The sequence below is a fragment of the Macrotis lagotis genome, chromosome X (assembly GCF_037893015.1).
Source record: "Macrotis lagotis isolate mMagLag1 chromosome X, bilby.v1.9.chrom.fasta, whole genome shotgun sequence".
NCBI lineage: Eukaryota > Metazoa > Chordata > Mammalia > Peramelemorphia > Peramelidae > Macrotis > Macrotis lagotis.
This window is the reverse complement of record NC_133666.1, coordinates 190,725,137-190,747,651: the sequence shown is the minus strand read 5'-3', so window position 1 is coordinate 190,747,651 and position 22,515 is coordinate 190,725,137. Positions and strand designations below refer to the sequence as shown.

The 22,515-nt window shown below is 34.6% G+C and overlaps 1 protein-coding gene and 1 pseudogene across 9 annotated transcripts in view; both read left to right on the top strand.

Annotated features, from left to right (window-relative positions):
* LOC141503088 (calmodulin-1-like) overlaps positions 1-10,645 on the top strand; it is an 87,722-nt pseudogene extending 77,077 nt beyond the window's left edge.
* Positions 1-22,515, top strand: part of PTPN3 (protein tyrosine phosphatase non-receptor type 3) — a 291,839-nt gene that overhangs the window by 102,230 nt on the left and 167,094 nt on the right. For all 9 annotated transcript variants that reach the window (XM_074208223.1, XM_074208222.1, XM_074208224.1 and 6 more), the window contains one exon: positions 10,491-10,645. In XM_074208223.1, the coding sequence (XP_074064324.1) occupies positions 10,491-10,645 (155 nt within the window). The remainder of the gene's footprint in view (positions 1-10,490; positions 10,646-22,515) is intronic.

Sequence of the window (22,515 nt, the reverse complement as noted above, 5' to 3'; positions counted from 1 at the left end):
CAATCATGATACTTTTTTAAAATTAGGAAATATAGATATATACTTCTAATTACTTGCTAACAATTTTTTTAGCTTTTTTTTTTTGCAATTTTGAGTTCCAAATTCTCTCCCTTCCTCTCTCCTCCCTTTGAGAAGGCAAGTAATTTGATAAAGGTTATACATGTTCAGTCATGCAAAACACATTTCCATATTAGTCATGTTGTGAAAGGAAACACAGAAAAAACCCCAAGAAAAATAAAGAAAACACAGTATGCTTTGATTTAGACTCAAACTCCATTAGTCTCCTTCTGTAGAGGTGGGTAACATTTTTCAACATAAGTGCTTGAGAATTGTCTTCAACTTTTACATTGAAGAAAATAGCTAAGTTCATCATTGTACAATATTGCTATTACTGTGTATGATGTTCTGGTTCACTTCACTTTACACAAGATACTGTTCTTTCAGGGGATGATGGCAATGCTTGTATTCATTTTCTGTTAGTTGTCCTTATTTCCTTTTCTCTGTAGATGTCTTAAAATCTGAACTGATCCTATATTAGTCCCCTTAGACAACTAACTTCCTTTTCTTCCTTGTAAGAGTTATTTTTCTTTATGTCTTCCAAGATTTCACTTCTGAGAACTTCTCATTATTTATGAGTTAATTTCCTCTAGAATTTTAGTTTGGAAAATTGTACATCTCCTGTTCCTTAACTTATTAGAATCTATTATTCCTACATTGAAGCATGATTCAACTCTCTTCTTTATCCCAGATTATAAAATGAAAGTCATTTCTTGTCAAGTTTTCCATCCTTTCCATTTCCAAAAACCAATTCCTTTTAACTCTTGAATATCAAATGCATAGTACCAAAACCCCTTGTTAATTCTTTCATCTTTTGAAAAATGAAAATTTTATTGAGACTTCCCATGAATCTATTAATGATTCCACTTTGACAGAGAGGTCTTTACAAGGTCTCTCATCTTTGCTACATTGAGTCTCTATGCTATACAGAGGCTTCTTGGTACCATAGAAGTAATTATCATTTTGAAGTCAGGAGGCTTAGTTTTGAATTGGGACAAGTAATGTAACTTCTCTAGGTTTCAATTTTCTCATTTTAAAATGAAGAGCTTAAAACAAAGTAAAATGAAGACTTATACTAGGAGACTTGTAAGATTCCTTTGGGCTCTAAATCTGTTACCCTATAATATCTTCCCCAATTTTTTCCTCTTTTTTTTACCAGTTGCTAAATAATTTACCCTAATAACAGTATAATACTGATTTTGCCTATGTTAATCTTCACCAGAATCTGTCATGTTTCCCTTTTCTGATTCCTGGATTTCTTCCCATTAGTATATCTTTTTTAATATATACAAGGAGTCCCAAAAGTCCCCAGTCTTAGAGGGGTCTTAAACTTTAGTAGCATAAAACCACATTAAGTCTTTTCAGACACATTTTCTGACAGCTATGTACTGCTACTCATTTTCCTTTCTCCCCTCCTTCCCCCACTTTTACCTCATTTGTTTCTTTTGAATAAGGTATCCTCTCCCAGAGCCATAGATCAGTTGTGAACAAAATCTCTAGTTTCTACCCCATTGCTTCCTGTGTGTGCTTTGTGCTTTTGTTTATAAACATCTAATATCTTAGTTTTTATTGTTAACTCCTTAGTTCATTTCTTGTAAATGTTTGCTAAACTGAGAGGGAATTATAATTGTGTTGTTTCAGAGACAATAACTAGACCAATTGATAGAAATTGCCAGAAGGTTGATTTTTGCTTAGTGCAATAGTCAACAATGATAATAGCAATATCAATAGCTAACATTTCTACTGTACCTACTTTGTGCTAAGCACTTTACAAATACTATCTCATTTTGTCCTCCCAACAACCCTGGTAAATAGGTGCTATTGTTTTCCCCATTTTATAGTTGAAGAAACTGAATCAAACTGGATAAATGACTTGTCTAAGGTCATACAATTCAGTAATTATCTGAGACTGCATTTGAACTCATCTTTCTTACTCTTGGTCTGATGCTCTCTGTAGCATTTTTTTCTTGAAGCATTTACTATATACTATGTCAGGAATGTAGAATACAAATACAATGAAAACACTGTACATATCTTCAATGAGTGTTCATTCTAATAGGGGAGATATAAAGTATTTATAAATAGGTATATGCAAGATACCTAATATGCATGCTTCAAAAAAAGAGAGACAGCTGAAGGAATGAGAAAAGATCTCTTGTAGAAGTTGGTATGAAAAATAGCTAGGGCAAAAACATAGAAGTGCAAGATGGATCATTGTGTGTTAAAATAAATAACCAAGATGGTCAAACTCAAGTGTGCTAGAACTAGCTACTGCCTCCTTAGACTCATTTATTAAAATTTTAGTGTTAGCATTTAGACCTTGGACATGAGCAAACACTACAAGTCAGGATTTGATTTGTTGCTTTGTTGATAGTTTAGTTGTAAGAGTGATGGAGAAAATGCTAAAAATGCAGATTAAACTTAAAAGTATGTCTTTTGAGAGGGGAGCACATATATAAACTTTGTGACCATGGCAAGGTATCTTTTTTCTCTGGACCTCAGGTCTAAACTTTTTTTCTTTAATCTGATACAGTTGGAGAAACTCCTATTTTTGGGGGGGATGCTCTGTAGTTCTGCAACATTGTAATAGGTGAACTCCTAAGATAGTTTAATTCATAGACAGGAGATGGGTCACTTTGTCTTATTTAGATACTCTTGTCATTTGTTGCTACTTTACTTATTCTAATATCAACTGATACTGTTGACCAATGTAAAACTTACATAACAGATATTCTGGTTCTTTTCACCAATGCTTCCTTCTTCGTCTTACACATTTCCCTATATCTTTCCTTCCTTTCTGTAACTTTGTGTTTACATTGACTCATTTAATACTTTTGGCTCCAAGGAGTTGTAGCATGTGAAGTGGCCATAGTAACTATCTTAGCACTTATGCTAAACCAGGTGAGGGTAACTGACAGGCCTCAAATGCATTGATGAATTAGGTGGATGTCTACCCCAAGCATGTGAAGATTTTCACTAGTGGAATTTGTTCCGGTGACCATGAAGGTGGCTGTAATAGGTACTATGGAGCACTTAGAACTTGGTCAGACATCCAACACACCAAGGTCAACCTTTTATCTAGGGGCCATTGTCTGCCATCTTGACTTTTGTCTTGCCATTTGACTTCAATGACTGAGGAAGAAAGAGTAAGGCTGATGACTTTCTGTCCCTCTGCCTCACTTAAATCCACCTGACACACAATTGAAGACAATCAGCCTCATGATGTCCTTGGTCCTTTTGGAAAACAAAGGACGAACAATAATAGTTATTGTATAGTATTATTTATTTGATTATGCCCTCTTCCCATTGCTAGACTGTAAGCTCCATGAGGGCAGTAACTGCTTTAAATACCTTTGAATGTCAGATCTTGAAGACTACAGTTATGTAATATTGCCTGTACCATAAGACACAATTTTGTTACATTGGTTGGTTTTGCTGGGGAAAATATATACTTTTAAAAAAATCCTTATTTAGGATCACAGAGTTTAATGGTAGAAGGTTCTTTAGATTTTATTGTTCCAATATTCTCTTTTATAGATGAGGATTGCATGTCCAAGATGTGAAATGATTTACCTAAGCTTACACAGGTAGTCAAGAGAAGAAGGATTTGAATCCATTTGACTCCAAATATCTATTCCTTTCCACTATACTACAACCTTTTGATAATCCAAGAAACTCTCTAAGACAGTAAGGTACAGAGCCAGGTATCCACTGGTATCATTAAAAGGGAAATTCATCCCTGGCATTTACTTTTTTTTATAAAATCATGTCTGATACAAATAAAAAAATGAATGTTAGTGCTATGGATGGAAATAGTGAAGTCAGTTGAAAGTGTAGATTTAATAAAAAAGTCTGGTTTTGGACAAGTAAATTTAGTAAGAAAATCTGGTTTTGGGTGCATTAATTTGGAAGGGCTATTATGATATTCAGATGGAAGAGTTCCGTAAGATTAACTTTACAATTATTTCATCTTTATCTCATCGTTTTTTCTGTGTAATTTTTATAATGCATATAATGCATATAATTCAGTAATATCTTAAAATAATTTATAAATAAATAAATATGTATAAGTTGGCATGTATTTGAATACTATCTAAAAAATTTGGAGACCACTGGTACAGATAGTTGAAGAGGATTGAATTTTTTTGCCAAAGGAAAAAGCATAGAAGAGAAAGCCAGAGAGAATCTTTGGGGAACATCAACTGTGGGACACAGAAAGAGGAAGAACAGCCTGTGAAGGAAAGAGAAAAGGAACTAGTTCAAGAAATAGAAGAATCAAGAAGAACGTGACCTGAAGAGTGGGAAGAGAGTTTAAAGAACAGTCATTAACAGTGTTGGATGTTCTAGACAGGTCAAGAAGTGGTAAGGGATAATAATAGTTTTTGAATTTGGCCACTGGGAGGTCAGTGGTGATCATTCAGAGAAGTTTCTTTAGAATGGTGAATGTAGTAACTAGAGTTGAAAGAATTCCCCCCCCCCCCCCAAAAAAAAAGGATTGGAAGAGAGAAATGGAGCAGTAATAGTTTGAATAAAAAAGATTAAGGAGAGTAGTTTTTTAAGGATTAGAAAAACAGGAATATTTTTGTAGGTATAATGTAAAGTAGGCAGTAGAGAGGGAGAGATTGAGGATGTGTGTGAAAGAGGAGCATATAGGGTGATTGCTGAAGTAAGGACCTTGATCATGTGGTAGAATGTACAAATATAGAGGGATTACTGAAATGGAGGGTAGTTGGCACATACTCTGAGTAGGGGGAAGAAGAAAAGAGCATAGTGATGATGCTGAATAGTTATATAATGACCAGAGGAGGAGATTGGGGAGCTCCCAATTGCTAGCCTTGGTCTTTTCAGTAAAGTAAGTAGGAGATTGTCATCTGCTATGAGTATAAGAAGTATGGGTGAGGCTGGAATTAAGGAATGAGGAAAAGGTTTAAAAAGAGGTAGAGAGTCAAAAGTAGAGTCAGATTATTGAGCAATAAGAGCCCAGCTGTTTTATAACAAATTTTTAATGGGTGACATCAGCTCAGTGTCCTGACTTTCTGGTATTACTCAGCAAGCTAGGAACAAGAGCAGAGAAATTGGATTGAGGAATGGGCTACCCTAGCATGGGGATTAGCATAAATGAAAGACCCAAAGTTCACAGGGGAGTAGGGAGAGGGTAAAGAAGGATTTGGCAATTTATTGAATTAGAGAATTGCTTATAGCTCTACAAGATTAAAGAGATGAAAAGCTGGTTTCATTTTAATGAGAGTAGGAGAGGATAGGAAATTGTGGTCAGAGAGTGGAATTTTGAAGGTCAAGGTCTTGGAGGTGGGTTGTGTGCAGTAGTCATATGGTAAATGGTAAATTCTTCGGACTTCAGTTGAAAAAATCAATTGAACAAATTGAGGAATTGTATGTTCAGAATGCCTCAACATGAATAGTATGGTCTGGAATAATGCATTCAAGTATGGTATATTCAATAGTATAGTATAGTCATGAACAATATATAATAATGAGTACAAAGAGTTAGGTAGAGAAAGAAAAGGGGATTGAGGTGCTACATCCATTGAAAAGACTGAGAGAACTATCTGGATGTAGCTCAGTACCACATCAAGAATCTAAGGTTTAAAGCTGGGAAAGATCTTGGAGGATAAAAAACTGAAACCCAGGGAAATGACTTTTTTCAAGGTCACAAAGGTAGCAAACAGCAAAACTGAGAGTTGAACCCACATCCTGAACCCCAGATCTATTCTTCTTTCCATTGTGTTTATCTGAGAACAAGGTGATATTTATAGATTGCATTAACTTAGAAGGTACAAAAATACTTTTTGCAGGTGGAGGTAAAGTACTGAATATCTTCATTGTGCTTCTCATTTCTTCTGTTCTTCAACTTTTATATAGTGTGCCTTCATCAAGATCTGAGAATATATAAAATGCAAATTAATCTATCTTGCTACCGAATACACTTTAAAAACCATAAATTGCAATTGTTGGTGAGATGACAAGCCTAATATACAGTTATCCTTTCCACATTTTAGGGGCTAAGGGGTGCAGAACTCCCTTGGTCTTTAATCTGGAAAATTCATGTAAATTTTTTTGGTCCTCCCTTTGTACCAGGGAAGAAGTGTGATTTTTTCTTTTATGAGGTGTTTATAGTACATTGTTGTAAAATTTGGGTTAAGTATTTGATCATAGGCTGTGTGTCAACTGCTGACCTTGTCTCTAGTTTCCACAAAGCTCCCCCCAAAATTCCCCATTTAATTTTTTTTCTGCTGCCCCATAATATATCAAAACAGCTGTGGGGAAAATTGCCGTATGAAATGGATAACTTTATCTTGTACTTTTTGCCTTGTCCTAATTACCATAATTAATGATTACCAAAAGCAAGAACTTACTCTAGTCTTTTCTAGTTGATCTTATTTCATATTCCTGGCTTCTCTGGTATCCTTCAGAAAATTTTAGTTTTAATTCATTTTTTTTAGGTTTTTGCAAGGCAAACGGAGCTAAGTGGCTTGCCCAAGGCCACACGGTTAGGCAATTATTAAGTGTCTGAGACCGGATTTGAACCCAGGTACTCCTGACTCCAAGGCCGGTGCTTTATCCACTATGCCACCTAGCTGCCCTAATTCATTTTTCCTTATGATTAAATTCTCCTAGAATAACATTGGTTTGTACAATCAATAATAAATAGAACAAAATAGAACCTGACAAATTTCAAAGCATTTTAAATAAATTAAATAAAATTTTTTTCTGTTGGAAAATGTTTTATTCCCCAGTTAATATATATTCTTTTAGACATCATAATTAAGAGTTAAATGAATGTGTTGAGCCATGATTAAATTACATAAAGAACATGAAAGGGAGTACTCCAGTGTAACTCCTTTTTGTGAGAAATTCTCTTGAGTTGTCATTAGAACTAGAAGGGATCTTAGATAAGTTTTGAACCAAATCTCTCAAGAAATCAAGTGACTTGGGGCGGCTAGGTGGCATAGTGGATAAAGCACCGGCCTTGGAGTCAGGAGTACCTGGGTTCAAATCCGGTCTCAGACACTTAATAATTACCTAGCCGTGTGGCCTTGGGCAAGCCTCTTAACCCCGTTTGCCTTGCAAAAACCTAAAAAAAAAAAAAAAAAAAAGAAATCAAGTGACTTGACTTAGTTCATATGGGTGATAAGCAAGTGCCAAAACCAAAACTTGATTTCAGGTCCCCTGATTATTAAGTCCAGAGCTTTTCCCATTTTTTTTGATAGGAAATGTGACAATAAAAACTTGTAGATTAAGTAACTTATTATGTAGATGATTGTATATTTTAATGTATGTAATAAATTTTTATTTTATTTTTATATAGCATATAAACATTTAACATTTTATTTTTTAACTGAGGAAAGGAGATTATGTGGTAGAGCTGTTTAATGAGGGGGAGATGAAAAAAATCTGATTTTATTATTAAACTTAGATGTTATAACATGTTTGTATTTTAATCTGCTTAAGATAAGCCTAAAATAAGAACTTGCTTTCTAATTATCCATTAACTATGTGTTTTCACAGAACTTACCTTGCTCCATTTACTTTATTAACAATACAAAGATACATGTCAGTGAGCATTATGAAATACTGTTTCCTGATAACATTTTATATTTTCAAGCCTTTATATAGATATATTCACCCCTAAGTCAATCTGGAGTTGCTATTTAGAAGCCTACCAAGTAGAAATAGGCTTCCTCATTATTTGGACAAATGGTAACATTAACTAGTGCAGAGAGAAATGGGAGAGAAGAGAAAGTCAGAGTGCTAATTTAATATCTGTGAGCATAGTCAGAAACCAGAAATTCTCCCTATGAGAGCTATAACACTAACCTGAATTTCTTCAAGGGCAGGGACTAAGTAGTGATGTGTATATATATTTGGTCTTTGATAGTATCCCAAGAATACTGAACAATACTTTGCACATATAGTAGTCATTTCATACATATTTATCAAATTGAATGACTGGTCAGAGGACCTTGAAAACACTCAGGAATTGAGGAAATAGGAAGGAGCAGAGAAAGTAGACAGTATAAATAACACATGAAAGGACACACAAGGCATCTATGAAGGCATTTTGTTGGCCAACCTCATTACTGATCATTAAAGTACACAGGATATCAACTAGGTTTTTTTTTTTTTGCCAGAAAACATTCGTTGTTTGAATTCATAGGATTATAGATTTAGAATGGAAAAAGAATATTAGAGGCCTTCATGTTTATCTCCAGCACCATTTTACAGATGAGAAAACAAGCACAATCAGTTACATGATTTGCCCAGCCCCATAGCTAATAAGTGTCTGAGGCAGAATTCAAACTCAGATTTCATTGACTAAACAGGTCCAGTGCTGTCTGCTATGCCACTTAGCTGGCCAAAGGGAAGACTTTAGTTTACATTTCTAACACAAAGAGCTTTTGTACCATGAAAAGCATCTCCCTAGAAATGATTTTACCTATGTAAAACCCTCCTACCCTCCCTCCAGATGCAGAGAATTCCTTGATGGGTTTTTTCCTTTATCATCTTCATTTCCATTATTTTGAAATCTTCTCATGGACTTCTCAACTTCTTTATGAATGCTTGAATATATTCTTACTACAATATAATAATACAATTACACATTTATCTCTGAACAACTGATCCTCTTCAACAACTTCCTTCTTCATAGTGACTTGAGATAAAGGCTTGAATTACACCCTGTTCCAATTAAAGGAAGTATCTCTTATGCAGAACAGAATGTTTTGAATATATATTTAAACCATTCCTTCACTGATAATTCTCTTCATCCTTTGCCAGTCAATGAAATAAAATCAAAATTATTTTCTCAAATAACTACAAAATTCAGTTACTTAATTGGGAGAAATATAAATGCATGGTGTTCATATCTATTGATACACTTTTTAGTCACTAGTCCATTTCTTTTTTTCTTTTCATTATGACATTTATAGAAAGAAAGGTCTGTGTTCCCTATCTTTATTTCCATCACCATCTATCTGTTTATCTGTTCTGCTGAAAACTGTGTTCTTGAATCCACTTTAGTAAGCAATGATTTCGAACCTACTATATGTAGTATATATAAATATAGAGATCGATATCCTTGTATTTGGCTATAGATGAGTTGGATATGGTTCCTAACTTATGAGTTTTAAATCAGGTAAGGGAGAGAGGTACTTGAATAACTGGTCCAATGAACAATTTGATATAACACAGGAGACCTACACAGAACTATTGGGGGAAGGATTCAGACTGGTGAGATCACATAGAGTTAAGGGAATCTGGAGGAGCTTCATGAGGGGCAAGTGGAATTTTTGAGTTGGACCTCGAAACCTGAGCAGGGTCAGCCATTCCAGACACTTTCTCTCATTTTGCATTTTCTTTGGTTTCTCTTTAGCATGACACTGGTGACCATGTCCACCCCATTTCCTGAACCTTCTCCCTCAGCAACTTTTACACTGTACTAACCTGGTTCTCCTATCATTGATTGCTTCTTTTCTTTTTCTGACACTTGGTAATGGAACAAAATGCATGACTCCAGGCTTTTTCCTTTGACCTTCTCTGCTTTTCTATAGTCTCCTATTTCACCCCTGCCTATATAAGCAGACAGAAACAGAACCTTCTTCTTTCAGGACCTCAATATCTGTTCTGAGAATGGGCATAATTTGAGTTTGGTATTGGAGGTAGCATGAACTAGTAAGTAGGGCAGCAACTCCAAGGGTAAGGGCTAAAGGGGGGGGGATCAGCTGACCAAAAAAGGGAACACTCTATGGAAAGGCTTCAAGATATGGATTAATGCTTTAATCCTGTGTGAAACTGATGGACTAGAGGGAGATTATGTGCCTGTAACTTTGCTAATCTGTGTGTAGGCTGTACCCCAAGATTCCCATGTGTTCTGTAACAAAAATAGTTTTTACACTTGAACTAATAGGCTTGTGTTGCATTGCAGTCTATACTGGTAGGGGTGGGGCACTGTTGTAGAAGTGAGAAGAGGGAATTTAGGGGCAAGGTCCTTGGAAGAGAACTCACCCCCTTATTAATCTCCTCTGGGTGGTTGCATTGGAAAATTACCCAATAGAATTGGATGGCATATGGCTAGTAGAGCCTTCTGTTTAAGAGCTGCCCTGGGGCAGGCACCTGTTTCATCACCACTCTTAAATTACATATTAGACTTTCATTTTAGTTTTATACTTTAGTAACTGTATATAAGAATGAAATATCTCTTCAAACTCCCTCTTCAATTCCTTTAATACCAAATTAAAAAACACTCACAGTACACTAAAATATGAACTCTTAGGAATGTTGTGCAATTTAATTTAAATAGACTTGTTCCTTTTCTTGATTATAAATTGTATATAGATTTGTATTTTTTACTTTTTTGTATTTACATATGTATATTTGTAAAAGCAAACATTTAACAAATGTTTCTTGTGTTTTAGACTATTCAACAATAGTTATGAACTCCCGGCTGCGTGCTTTGGGTGGGAGAATAAATAATATACGAGTCTCAGAACTGCCAAAAGAGAAGACACGATCAGAAATTACCTGTAATATCCACTTCTTAGATGGCTTGGTACAGACTTTCAAAATTAATGTAAGTTCTGAAAAAATACTTTTTATTGTTAATAATTCTCTAATGCTTCATTTAAGTATGGATGAAATAATGTGCTTGACTATGTAGTCTATGTTAATATAAAAACTTTTAAAAAATATTTGAACATTTAACTAATGTAATTAGCTCTTTTTTTAATGAGTGGCCATAATTTACTCTTTCTAGTAAAACAAAATTTTTGGTACAAGCTAATTGACTTTTTGAATGTGATCACCATAGAGCAAGATGTTGATAATTCATGATGTTGCCCGGGTTGTCATTGAGGATAATATGTTATGGCAAGAGCAAATGATAATACTAAAATAGATATAATAAGTAGCTAGCATTTAAATAATGTTTTTAGATTTAAAACGTACTCTACATATATTGTCTTATTCAGCCTTCACTGTAACTTCATGAGTTTGGTGCTGTTGTTTCCTTTCTTTACAAATGGGGAAACTGAGCTGAAAGAGCAGAAATGACTTGCCTAGAGTCACATAGCTAGTATCTGAGTCATGATTTGAACTCAGGTCTTTGTTACTGCTAAATCCTACAATACTCTAATCTTTGTTACTGCTAAATCCTACAATACTCTAATCACTGAAACCATTGGCTAAATTCCTGACTTGGTAGTAACCTGATGATATCAGATTTATTTGTGTGTAGAACCTTTAATTTCATATGGATTGTAAACTTAATTCAACTTTTTCACAAATATATACTATTAGTCACAGTCTTTGTGAGCAGAAGAATGTGGTTGATTCAGGCAACTTATCTTCATTTCTGGGAGAACAACTCAGAACATGCTGAATTAGTTACTTGGAGAGTAGCATTATTATTCATTAATTATGGTGAGGTACCAATATTCATTCTTGAGCCATAGACCCAACTCATGCTATTTAAGCCAATAGTCCTTAGTGGACCTTCCCCACTCCCCCAGTTTATTTAGCAAGATCTATCCTTGCCACACCTGAGCCTACTTCTGCTGTTGGACAGATGCCATTCTCTGCTCTGGCCAAAATCGGCAAGTTGGTAATAATTAATTTGGTAATTAATTAAGTAGAGTAATTAATGAGAAAAATAGAGGAAGAGAGGCCAGACAAGGTGGGGAGGAATGACATGAAAATGAAGGTGTAGAATAAGAATTATGGTGTATTATGTCTCCTTGATGTTCTCCTTCTGGCTGTCAGACTCTTGCTGAAGACATACTCTAGTTAATCCACCAATTTTTTCTCCTTCAATACTTTTCATGTTTCATGTACCTTTTTGTAAAACTAGTCTAAATATTATTCCCACTTATACCTTATTCTTATTATGACTATCACCTGCTGCCACCCCAAAAATATGAGGTCCAGCTCACAATTTTGATTCTCTCTCTCTTCCTTCAGCTGAAATGCCTGCTTGAAATTCCTGGAGACACAGCTCTAGGTGTTGTTGATGACGATTGTTCTCTTGTGGAATTATCACATACCACTACCCTTAATGAGGATACACTTAATCAAGAGCTAATCCTCCATTTTAGAATGACACCTACAGTTGGCATTAATGATGTCCAACCTAACCCAGTACCTTTTTGGTAGTTTCTCCAAGCATCTTTGACCATTCATTACTTCAATGGCTATTGTATGGTGATTGTTGATCAGACTGTGAGATGTGAGTTCCAAGTATCCTGAATCATTTTTGGTTGTTATTACTGCTAGATAGCTTTTTTACACAGCTCATGGTGTACTGGTATTCTAGCAATATTTCTGTAGTGTTTTGAGTGTCTTTTTTTAAAGTTCAAAATAAACTTAACATTACCTTTTATTTTCAGTGTCACCTATATTTCCCACTGTAAGCCCCTTAAAACAAAGAATAAAAAAGTTTAAAAAAAAGATTCAGCAAAATAAAACCAAAATATAAAAAAGTTTATAGTATTCTATACCCACAATGCCCTGCCTCTTCAAAGAAAAGAGAAAAGTAATTTCATAGATTTATATTTTTGAACCAGTCTTGATTATTATAATTTCACAGCATTCCATTTAACCTGTTCTGTTACTAGTTCCATATACATTGTTAGAATCATTGTGTATATAATTTTCTTGGTTCTGCTTATTTCGCTTTGCATCAATCATATATCTTTCCTTCTTCCCTGTATTCTTTTTAGTCATTGTTTCTTATAGCTTGGTAAAATTCCATTACATTCATTTATCACAACTTGTGTAGCCATTCTCTAATCAATGGACTTCACTTCTTCACTTTGCTTTTACTTCTTTGTGACTATAAGAAAAGTGTATTCTAAATATTTAATGTTTCTGGAGCCATTCTGACTAGCATTGACCTCTTTAGCAATGGAATCTCTGGGTCAAATGGACATTTGAGTCATTGATTTTGCGTTATTCTAAATTGCTTTCTAGAACTATTAGATCATTTCACAGTTCTTTTTAAAAAAAACTTTTTCAGTTGTGTCTGACTCTTTATGATCCATTTGGAATTTTCTTGACAAAGATGCTGGAGTGGTTTACCTTTTCCTTCTCCAGATAATTTTGCAGATGAGGAAAATAAGACTAACAAGGTTAAGTGACTTACATGGCTAATATGTGTCTGAGGCTAAATTTGAACTCAGGTAGTTGAGTCTTCCTGACTCTAGATCTGGCGCTCTATCCTTTATACCACCTCTGTGCCCCCAGTTGACAATTCTGTTAACTGTGTAGTACTGTTTCCATCTTTCCACAACTCCTTCAATATTGATTTTTCTCATTCATTATTATTTTGCTGGGTGTAAAATCTCAGTTGTTTTGATTTGTATTTCTTATTAATAATGTTTTGGAGCATCCTTCCATATAGTTGTGATTTTTTTTGTAATTTTTTATTTGAAGGTTGTTTGCTTATGTCCTTTGACCATTTATCTATTGGGGAATAACTTTTGATTTGAGATATACATATATATATATATATATATTAATGAGTTAACTATGCCTCGAATGTCAGGCAATTGATAAAAATTTAAAAAAAATATTTTTCCATTTGATTACTTTTTTCCCCTGTAAAATTTTTATGTTTTGTGGCATTGAAATTATTCATTTTATATTTTGTAAATGCCTCTATTTCCTTTCTGGTCAAGGATTCAATATTTGACCATAGTTGTAAAGTATACCTGATTTGAAATGCTTCTCAATTTTTTGTGCTTTGTCCTATAATTTTCAAGTTGCATTTCAAGCTTTAATTTCTCCTAGACTGCTTTTCCTGGCAGTTTTTGTCAAATAGCTAATTTATGTTAATTATCAATTATGTTTAATGGTTTATTTATTTAGCTTTCCTAGATAATTTATGTTTGAGGGATTATTGAACTCTGAATTATTAAGTTCAATTATTTCAAATTCTTCAATATCTATTCCATTAGTCTACTTTTCTATTCTTTAACCAGTAATAAATGGTTTTGGTGATCATTGCTCTATAATACAATTTTAGGTCTGGATATAATATAATTTTAGGTCTATGATATAATTTAGGTCAATCTTATTTTTCTAAGTCATAATTTCCCTTGATCTTTTAGAATTTTCTTTTTTTGGCCTCCAATAAGTTTTGTTATTATTTTGCCTAGCTTTATAAAGTTATCTTTTCAGTGATTTGGTAATGCATAAGTAAGTTAATTTAGAGGATTGTAATTTTTGTTGTATTGGCTTGAGCACTAAATATTTCTTCAGTTTATTGTTTCTTAGTTTATAATTTGATTTATATAGAAATTGATTTTTTTGGTAGGTTGACTCAAGTATTTTATGCATTTTGTGGTTATTTTGAATAGCAATTTCCTATGAATTATTTCTTTTTGGGTTTTGTATTTGCTGTATAGAAATACTGTTGATTTTATTTTCAAAATTTGTGCTTATTTTTGAATTTCTTATTGGTTGATTTTCTGATTTTTAAAATTATCTAGTCAGGGTTTTTTATTTTTTATTTTGTCAGTACATATTTTTAGGAATGTAATTTTCTTCTTGGGCCAGCTTTAGTTTTATTCTAGAAATTTTTCTATGTTGTCTCACCATCATCATCATCATCATCATATGTAGTTTGGGAAGTTATTCATGTGCAGTCTTTCTTCAATGTAAATTGCTTTTCTATGTATGGAATTGATTTATCATAAAGAACCAAGTCCTTTAACCTCTTAGAAAATAAAGCTTGTTGCCTTTTATTTCTCTTTTTAAGAATTTCTTCCATTTAAGTAGTTTATTATTCTCTCCTCTTCTTTTGAGGGACTTTACAATAGATTTAATTTTTTTTTCTTAATTGAGTCTTAAATTCTTAAATTCTTAAGTTCTGACTGCTATTCTTTTTTTTAAAGGTTTTTGCAAGGCAATGGGGTTAAGTGGTTTGCCCAAGGCCACACAGCTAGGTAATTATTAAGTGTCTGAGGCTAGATTTGAACTCAGGTACTCCTGGGCCTATGCTCTCACCACCTAGCCTCCCCGGCTATTGATTTCTAATTTTTCTTTCATGGATTTCATTTCTCTTTTTTGTCATTCTGGATTTTTTTATTGTTCCATGTTCCTTTAGGAAACCACAGGATTTTATATTTCATTAAGTTTCTTTCAGTGTCATGTAATATCTATAAGAAGAATGTTCAATCTCTTTGAGGATTTATGATTTATCTAATTGTATTCTAGGATTTTTATTAAGGGGTTTTTCCTTGAAAGCTTTGATTTTTTCAGTCTTATTTTTCCTCCCTTTCACTTATTTTCTATTTTCACTCTCTTTGTTTCTCTCTCCCCTTTCCCAATGTGAGGCTGAAAGATTGATTTAGTCTTTTCCTATTTTGGGAGATATAATATTAATTGTAAGGGTCCCTGATATGAATATCTTGTTTCCCTTTTGGGTTTCAATATTTTTCTTTAAGGCTTAGGGCAGTCATGTAGGGTATTCTACCACTATACTTTTTTTTCCTAACATCTACTAATTTCCTTTTCATGGCTAATCTGAATCAGCATGTTTGCAATGTTAAAAATTTCTAATGTGAAGACAATATCCAGTCAGAAGGAATTACATTTATAGAAATGTAAAGTCACATCTGAAGACAAATTTGTATGGATCATAAAGTTTGTGGAGGGAATACTACTTAGAAGGTAGGTTGGAATCTCATCTGAAGGCCTTCAAAATGCCAAATAATATGTTCATATTTAATCATTGATATGATGAAAAACCATAGAGTTTATTGATTCAAGGAGTGATATATTTTAAGAAAGTCACTTTGGTAGCAATGTGTGAAAGGATTGGATGAGGAGAGAGAATTGAACCAGGGAAACCATTTCAAAACCTCTTACAATGCTTTCTTTAATCCAGAGGTGATAAGGACTTGAACTAGTATGGTGACTCCATGGGATGAGAGAAGGGGAAGGATGTGAGAGATACTATGTAGACATTAAAATGTTCAAATGACAAGATTTGACTGCTAATTGGATATGTGAGGTACCAAGGATAACATCAAACTTGTGAAGCTGGGTGTCTGAAAAGATGGGGATGTTCTTAACACAAAAGAGGAAAATTCCAAAGACTACTGGATTAGGGAAAAAAAAAAGATTTGTGCTTTGGATGATTTTAACTTGAGATGTCTGCAAGATATTTAATTGGAAATTCTCAATGAGTGGTTTATAATTTGCTCAGGACAAAGATTCAGACTGGATATATACATCTAACAGTTATCTATATAGAGGGAATAATTAAACTCATTGTAGCCAATGAGATCACCTAGCAAGAGAATGTAAAGGAAATAAGAGACAGATCAGGACAGACTTTTGGAATATTTCCTCAATTAAAGGGTGTGGTATGGATGCTATGGATATAGATTATTATTTTTAAAACTTTTTTTTTTTAGTTTTTTTTGCAAGGCAATGGGGTTAAGTGGCTTGCCCAAGGCCACACAGCTAGGTAATTATTAAGAGTCTAAGACTGGATTTGAACTCAGGTACTCCTGATTCCAGGGCCGGTGCTCTATCCACTGTGATACCTAGCCGCCCCTGGATATAGATTATTTAACAAGGCACACTGAGGTATAATAATTTTGTTATCTTATTTTCAATTATGTCTTACTTTATGTGACTGAATTTGTATACTGGAGTGGTTTGCCATTTCCAGCTCATTTTTTACAGAGGAGGAAACTGAGACACACAGGGTTAAGTGACTTGCCCAGTCACTTAGCTCGTAAATGTCTGAGATTGGATTTAAACTCAGGTCTCCTTGTTTTCAAATCCAGCCTCCTTATTTACCTTGCTGCCTCAGGGAGCCATGTCAGTAGGATTGTCAAATTTTGCCCCTTGGGATACTCAGTTATATGCTACCTTGCTAATAACCCTTTGGCATAAGTCACCACAGTAGTTCTTACTTAGAGGCTCCTATGGTTGCTCCAGGAAACAAGTCAGTGCAATATGACAGTGTCACATTTCTCCACTTTATCTGCCCTTCCTCTTGTGTAGTGCTAGGGTGCTGTTTCAGTAATACTTCTTGAACTAAATATTATTCACCCAGAATTTTTTAGGCCATTCCCTTTCATAGTATTGAGTTTGTCATGACATATCCTTGCTATGCACATTTTGTTTCCCTCAAAGTACAAGTATGTTTGTAAGGCACATTAGAAGAAACTTTGAGATGTACCCCATGGAAATACCTGAACAGGAGCAGGTGATAGCTGCTCACATTTATGCAGCATTTTTAGGTTTAATGAGGGTGGTACAAGGAATGCTTTCCCCATTTTACAGATTCAGAAAATGGGAATTAGAGAGTGAAATTACTTGATCAAATCACACAGATTAGTAGTTGGTGGACTTCACCTTAGTTATTTAACTTCAAAGTGAACTGCTCTTTCCACTATCCTGTATCCCATTCATTTGATCCACTCCAATTTTCTCAAGTTTTAAGATTTTGATATCCTGAGATTTTTGTGTACAGCCCATTCATGTTCATCCTACCCAAACCTTTGATAATTCTTTAATTTCTCATAGCCCTGGTCTTTCCAGACTTTTATCAGGCAATATTTAACAAACTTCTAAAATGTGCTTCTTATAGGTTCGATATTATATGCTTGTCATATGTTAAATATTATGTCCTGTGCTAAGTGCTTGGGATATACAAAGAAGCAAAAGACACTCCCTGCCCACAAGGAGCATACAGTCTAAAGGGGGGGGAGACTATATGCAAACATGTATCTGTAAAGAGAACTAAATATCAAATAAATGGGAGGTAATTAAAAGAGGAAATTAGGAGTAATTGAGGAAGGCTTCCTCTAGAAAATGAGATTTTAGTTGAGACTTAAAGGAAACCATGGAGTAGAGGGAGGAAAGCATTCCAGACATGGGGGATAGCAAGAGAAAAGTACCCAGAACTGAGAGAGTGTCTTGTTAATGGGACAGCCAGTGTCACTGGATTGAAGCTCATTTGTTGGGGAGTAAGATGTAGGAAGATGGGAAAGGCAGAAGGGAGCTAGGTTCTGAAGGGCTTTAAAAATGCTTGAGAATTTGGTCTTTGCTCCTGTAACAGGAAGAAACTTTAATGAACATTCTGTGAATTTTAATAGAGAATAATATGAAATTTATTTTGGTATCTTTCAATGTGAGTATATTCTGATTCTTTGGACAAAATAATGGAAGGAACTTGCTGGAAGTGAAGAAGTTGTCTCCTTAACTCTTGTTTAGAATTCTTTTGTTACTTGTTGTATACTGTGCTATTGCTTCAGAGATTAATATAGAACTTGAGTCAAAGGGCTGCCCTTTCAGCTTCACTTATTTCTGGTTGATATCCAAAGCCATCTCTACTCATCTTGATCCATATCTGGCCACTGGACCTAGAACAATCTGGAGAAAGAGTGAAGTTTGTGACTTACTATAGCCATCCTTACTCAAATCCAGTTCATGTCATGGCATCAACTCCCTCATGTCATCATCTTCTTCAGAAACATCATCATCAACACCATCATTATTTCTGGTTGACACATTACCTGATGGAGCACCTGCTGCATGAGGGAACCATTAAGTAATGAATAAATGCTTGTTGACTAACAGAATGGTTTCTCCACATGTCTTTATTATCCCCTCTCTGTTCACTAATAGCAGCAGACATTTGAAACCCATTGTGGGTAGATCATGATATGTAATATCTCCTTAGTGTACAGATGATGAAATTACAGTTTTATGGATTAGGTTGTTTTAATGATTGTCTGGAGATTTGGATTAGGCTGTTCTTTCTTCTCTGATACTTTTAAGATGAGATTCTGTTGTTCAGCTATACTAAATCAGACAATCATTCTGAGCACCTCTTTGGGAACTTATTTTATTGTCTTTGATGGTCATCTATTAGTTTTTTCTTTGTAGCTAACATGAAAACAGCTCTGGGAACCATTTACAATAGATTGTAGATGACTTTCCCAAGTATATAAGTATATAAAAAATAAGGATTTAGCATAGAGAAGCAGTTAATGGAGGTAACTGAAGAGTGGTCAGAATGAAACATAATGACAGTGAATAGTATAGAAATATTTTAAAAAGGAGGAAGCAACACAGTCCCTCCTCAGTGTGCTCAGCTTAACACAGAAGTTGAAAAAAAACTACAAGTCAGTTTAACATGGAAGAAGTCATTTGTGAACCTAGGATGAACACTTTCAGTGGAGTTGTAAGATTAGAAGACAGGTTGCAGGAGTTTCTTTAGGAAGGAATTTATGGGGAAATGGAGGTAACTTACCTACATCTACTTAGCAAAGAAGTAATGAACCAAAGGGCAGTACAAGTCAATTAATTCTGACTTATCCTTTTAGGTGACAAGAAATATGGGTCTAGGGTAATCTCAAAGTCTTCATGTCATTTTAAGTTGAATTTGAAGAGCCTATTTTTTCTTATTTATTTTCAATCCCCCCAGCAACATACAAAAACAAATTTCAACATTTACTTCTAAAACCATTCTCACCCTTTCTCCCACTCCATTCCTCCTCAATGAGAAAGCAAGTTTCTTGGTGAAGGTTAAAAATGTGTAGCCATGAAAAACATTATTACAATAATGATGTTGTAAAAGTAAACATAATCCCCCACCCCCAAGAAAAGAGAAACCTCAAGAAAAATAAAGTGGAGGAAAAAAGGTACGCTTCAGTCTGTATTGAGACTCTATCAACTCAGTCTTTGGAATGGATACCATTCTTTATCATAAGACCTTCAGAGTAATCTTGGGTCACAGCATTGCTGAGAAAGGGTAGGTCATTCACAGTTGATCATCCTGCAATATTACTGTTACTTTGTCATAGTTGAATTCTTTACAGATAATCATTTCTGGATTTTGAACCCAGTAAAAGGAATCTAGAAAATTAAATGAGACAGTGTGGAAGTTATACTGAGGTTATGCTTAGATAGCTAGTTTATTCTTTGAGGTTTGAAAAAGGCACACAACAAATACTTTTTTTGTTGCTTATCATATGCTTAGAAATAAGGGGGATACATAGATAGCCTTTGCTCCCAATTAGTTTCATATTTAATTAGTACATTAAAAAATCCTTAACATGATCTCCACATTCATATTAATTGCCCAATGAGTTCTGAATATAAGAATTATATGATTTCAGCAGAGAGGAGAGAGTCTCATGGATTAGTGTATAGGTAGGATTGATGAAGAAACTATTCAAACTTGACCTTAAATGTTATGTGACAATAGCCAGATAGGAAGAAAGAAAGAGGAAATAAATTCAATAATGGAAAATTCAATTAATGGAAAAAATATATACAAAAAAGTTTAGAAGGCCCAATAGAAGAGAGTTCTTCAGGCTACTGGTAAGGAGAATGCCTCAACATCAATCCAATAAAAAGCTATTCTTTATTGAATAACAAAGTCTCCCAGATGCTTTTATATGGGAAAGACATTGTACAGATTGACTTAAAATTTGTGGTATTGCACAGTATTCTAAAATAGTTCCATAATCACTCAAAAAAATTATCTGATCAGCACTGGAAAAACCAAGTTGATGAAGAATATTATTGTTCAGTAGTTTTTCAGTCATTTGCTTTTTTTGTGACCCCCTTTGAGGTTTTCTTGGCAAAGATATTGAAGTGGTTTACCATTTCCTTCTCTAGCTCTTTTTTATAGATGAGGAAACTGAGACATATATAGTTAAATAACTTGATGAGAATCACACAACTGCTAAGTGTCTGAGACCAGATTTGAACTCAGATAAGTCTTCCTTACTCCTGGTCCAGTACTCTTTCCATTTACCTAGCTGTCCTGGATGAAGAATATCTATAACCCAAACTATGACATGCATTTGAATGGACAACCTATAAAGCTCTTCATTGGTATCTATAACAGAAAGCATTAGGAGACAATGGGTTGGTCCTAGCATTATACAGAAGGAGGAGAATGGACTGGATTGCCTCTTGAAAATTGTATAGTGCTTTTTTTTAAGGTTTTTGCAAGGCAAATGAGGTTAAGTGACTTGCCCAAGGCCACACAGCTAGTGTCTGAGACCAGATTTGAACCCAGGTACTCCTGACTCCAAGGCCAGTGCTTTATCCACTACACCACCTAGCTGCCCCTTATATAGTGCTTTTAATGACATAAAGTTTCTCCCTGAAGCCAACTCCTGTCTTTTTAACACTAATTTTTCTGGAAGTGTTAGATAACTGTGAGTCATGGAATGACAGTATACAATGAATTAAAGTTGAGGGTCACTTAAAGGGCAGAAGCATGTGGTATGCCTGGGCAAGACTTAACACACTGAAAACACAGAATTGCTTAAAAGCATATAAAGGATGTCATTGGAGAGACTTCTTATTGTAGGAAAAAGGCTGATCATGTAGTTACAATAAGGGTTAAGCAGAAGACTGTGAACTATTATGAGTATCTGCCCAAAATTACAAGATATAAAGGAAGGTACTTGGCATATAGATAAATGCTCAGTGAAAGATTTATAGGAGATCAGGAAAAGTGTCTGACAATATAGACTCCAGATGATATCATTTAGAGGGAAAACTCACCTTAGAAGGATCATTGAAGTGTACATTCTGTCTGAATGGCATAAAGGGAAGAAATTATGTAGTAGAGGGGTGGAAAATAAGTGTAGAAAAATAGGTTGAGGACATGTAATAGAAAAACAATAATATTAAATCTGTTATGAAAGGGCAAATACATATGACTGTGGTTGAAAGTTTCTGATCATGAAAGGAATATGATGAAAATATTTTGGGGAAACTAACCTGTGACTAAATTCAGGGTGAATTGGAATAAAGAGACCATTTAAGGGAAACCATTGCCATATTCCAGTTTTGAGAGCTGATTGAAGAACTAAACAATGATGAGGGCAATGGGAAAGGATAGATGATTTAAAGATTACTAAGAATTCATTAGGAGGACTTGGTATCTCTATTGGGGTAAGTAGAGAGAGGATTGGAGATCATTGAAGGGCTCAAGCACTAAGGTGATTGAGAGAATTCTTGGATAGAAAAAATACTTTACAGGTTGCCTAGTCTAACTTTTGATCCTGCAAAGACATCCTTTCTTAGCAATTCTTGTGGTATATTACTCAAGCCAGTGGGGACTCAGGAAGATTTGTCCCAGCAGTACTCAGCTCTAGAGGAAAGACCAAAGATCAAGCATAGCTGCTAAAGCCTTAGCTGATTGATGTTCTTCAGTTGTTAAGTCAAATCTGACTCTTCGTGACTCCATGGACCATAGAACACCGATACTGTCCATTGGGTTTTCTTGGCAAAGATACTGGAAATTTGCCATTTCCTTTTTCCAGTGGATTAAAAGCAGAGTCTTCCTGACTCCAGGACCAGTGTTCTATCCACTGAGCCACTTACTTGCCTCCAAGGTAAACAGAAGTTAAATGACTTGCCCATGGTAACATAGTCAATAAGTGTGTGAGGCTGGAT